General features: G+C 38.4%; 1 protein-coding gene across 1 annotated transcript in view; it reads right to left on the minus strand.

Moving 5' to 3' along the window:
* LOC126404990 (pyruvate dehydrogenase (acetyl-transferring) kinase isozyme 2, mitochondrial-like) overlaps positions 1-2796 on the minus strand; it is a 21314-nt gene extending 18518 nt beyond the window's left edge. The window contains exon 1 of the mRNA XM_050068473.1: positions 2520-2796. Within this exon, the coding sequence (XP_049924430.1) occupies positions 2520-2649 (130 nt within the window). The 5' untranslated portion in view covers positions 2650-2796. The remainder of the gene's footprint in view (positions 1-2519) is intronic.
* Positions 2797-3060: the final 264 nt, after the last annotated feature.

The raw sequence follows: 3060 nt of genomic DNA on the forward strand, positions 1-3060 counted from the left end.
TGCCCGTTCAATTAAGTTTTAACAGGTCTGACGCTACAGCTGTATCTAGGCTAACGGCTAACATGCTAACTATTATTTCTATGTCACTAGTCACTTGAAACAAATTTAGGACGATAGGAGACGGGTTGAAATAAACCGAAATTTCCCTTTAATTTCGCATCAAATCATGAAGAAAAAATTTAAATACTTAGAACAAAACTGAGACCTGTACAAAAACTACAATGGTGGTTTGTTTGTTTTAAAAAATCACAGCCCTCCGGACAATAATTGATGCTCTTCCATGGACCTGTCTCTCTACTGAAAAACACTCATATCAAAAAAATATAACAGTTAAATTGGTACAACTTGTTTAATGGTGTACTCCAGTTTAAACCTTACAGTAAAATCTGTGCCGCTGAAGTCAACGTATCCTCATTCAGCAGTTTATATGACATGTAACAAATTAGCAACCAACAAAATAGCGCTCCAACCAGTTAGGTTAGGTTTAGGAAAAGAATCATGGTTGGGCATCATCATGTTACCTATTTCATGTAAAGTTACATATTTGGCCATCGTCACGTTATGTACTTAACAGACAGTTATGTATTTAAATGTGTCCTTAAAAAATTGTTTGTATAATATCTAACACAACAGAACCCAACAAATTAGCACCCCTACCGGTTAGATTAGGTTTGAGAAAAGAATCATGGTTGGGCATGATTATGTTACATACTTAACATAAAGTTACACACCTAATGTAAAGTTATGTAGGTTGGGCTAGGAAAGCAAAGTAACATAGGTTAGGTTTATGAAAAGAATTATATTTGGCAATCATCACGCAACTTAAAGTTACTTACTTAATGTATCTTCATATTCGTATGATATATAACAAATTAAAGCCCAACAAAGTAGCAACCGGTTAAGTTAGATTTAGGAAAAGAATCGTGGTGGAGCATTAATACGTTAGGCTACATACTCAGTGTTATGTTACCTACCCAACGTAAGGTCATGTAGGTTAGATTAGGTTAGGAAAGTAAAGTTACATAGGTTAGGTTTATGAAAAGAATCATATTTGGCCGTCATTATGTTATGTACTTAACCTAAAGTTAAGTGACGTTACTTTATGTATCCTCACTGGTTAGGTTTAGGAAAAGAATCATGGTTGGGCGTCATTACTTTATGACGTTATGTTACGTTATGTACTTAACGTAAAGTTATGTAGGATAGGTAACGTAGGTTAGGTTAGCTTGGGAAAAGAATCATATTTGGCCATCATCAAGTTACGTGCATAACGTAAAGTCACTTACTTCACGTAACATGACTCCGTACCTTTGAATAACTTAAAAGTTCACTTGATTTCCCACGGCACATGAACACCAGTCTCCTGGAGTAAATTTGTGTGTTGTTTGACCCATCCACCACCTCAACCTGCATCCTTACGCTGACTTTTGCTCTTTACAGTACTTACCTCTTTACTCCCATCACTTTATCACAGCCTTCACAATTACATTGGTAATATACAAATTCTGGTGCATTACTTTTCATAGGTAAACACTGAAGTGTATGAGAGCACCCTGCTTAAATAAACACATAGACTGTATAAAAAAAGTGGACGTAGCCATTGTGACATCACCCATTGGTTTGTGGACTGTTGTCTTGAGGCCTTGGGTTTGGCTGTTTATTTTTTTTAAGCCAGCTGTGGCTCATATTTGGAGGAGAGGGTGGACCTGTGGATCTGACTAAGAATTTGAGCATACCGCCATGGTACCAACTGGTAGCATGGTGGAAGAAGACTTTAATGTAGCTATTAACTACTACTATTGAACTAATACTTATATTGCCAAGGACAGCTGAAATAAAATGTATAACAAGGAAAAAAAAAGAGACTGACGAAGAACTGACAGTACCCTCACCCTCTCAGACCCCTTTCCCCCTACTAACTTGTGTACAGTCTCTAACAAAAGTCATCATCATTCATAGTCACCACCATTAACTGCATTAACATGAGCAGCAGCAATGTTACCCACCATCAGCATCATCAACACAGTGGCAAGGTCTGACTGAGGTCTGAACAGCAGGCTGACAGCACGGAACTGACAGCTTGTTTTCACTATCACGAGATGGTGAAATCAAGCCAATGAGACAAGTAAAAGAATATTTTGTCACAGTACTGCTCTGTCTTTGTTTCAGCGCCTCTCCTGATTGCTTACCACTGTAGCAACGATTAAAAGCTCAATGCAGATGGGGCAGACGGACTCCATTTAGCTTCAGGGATTGAATATATGCAATACTTATTACATCATTCTCATTCCTGATGGTATGCAATTGTAGCCAAAACGCTACATTTCAAAAATACTATAAAAACAATGACAACCACAAATAGATTAATAACATTTGAAAAAAAAAAAAAAAAAAAAAACACGAACAAACCAAAATGCTCATACAAGAATAGAAGGTAACGGTAAAGGCACATCAGTGTCTTTCACAGCATCAAAAGAAAAAATGTCTGCAGGAACCTTGTAGTAATAACAGATACTCACCAAAATCCAAGAACTGCTTCATTGATAGAGGAGAGGGGGAGAACTTGGAGAAATGATCGATGTGTTTGGGTACGTTGGCCAGCGCTGCAGTCTTCATCAGAGACTGAACAAACTTAATTTTACTCGTCATCCTCAAAAGCTAATTTACCAAAAATAAATAAAAGCCAGAAAAGAGAGAGATATAAAGTCCTCCGACGTAATAAAAAAAGCAAGAAAGCTGGACGACCGTTATTAGTGATGGCCGAGGGGAGAAACTCCGGCAGATGCTGTCGTTTAAAGTCTGCAGCGCCACACATGGAACTGTTATTTAATAGACGTCTCAGCCAATAGGAGCGCGCGGTGGGCGGCAGCCAGCTCCACCCACATGAACTGTAAAAGAAGATAGTAAACAGGGGTTGGAGGGGGTATGTGTGTGTACAGTGTGACTGGGTCACGTTACGTAAGTATAACGTTTCCTCCGTCAGATAAACAGCTTGGATGGAAATATATAGGCTATGTCCACTGTCAACAGCGTGTACCCTTTTAATGACGCAACTTCATC

Source organism: Epinephelus moara, chromosome 18 (genome assembly GCF_006386435.1).
Source record: "Epinephelus moara isolate mb chromosome 18, YSFRI_EMoa_1.0, whole genome shotgun sequence".
Lineage (NCBI taxonomy): Eukaryota > Metazoa > Chordata > Actinopteri > Perciformes > Serranidae > Epinephelus > Epinephelus moara.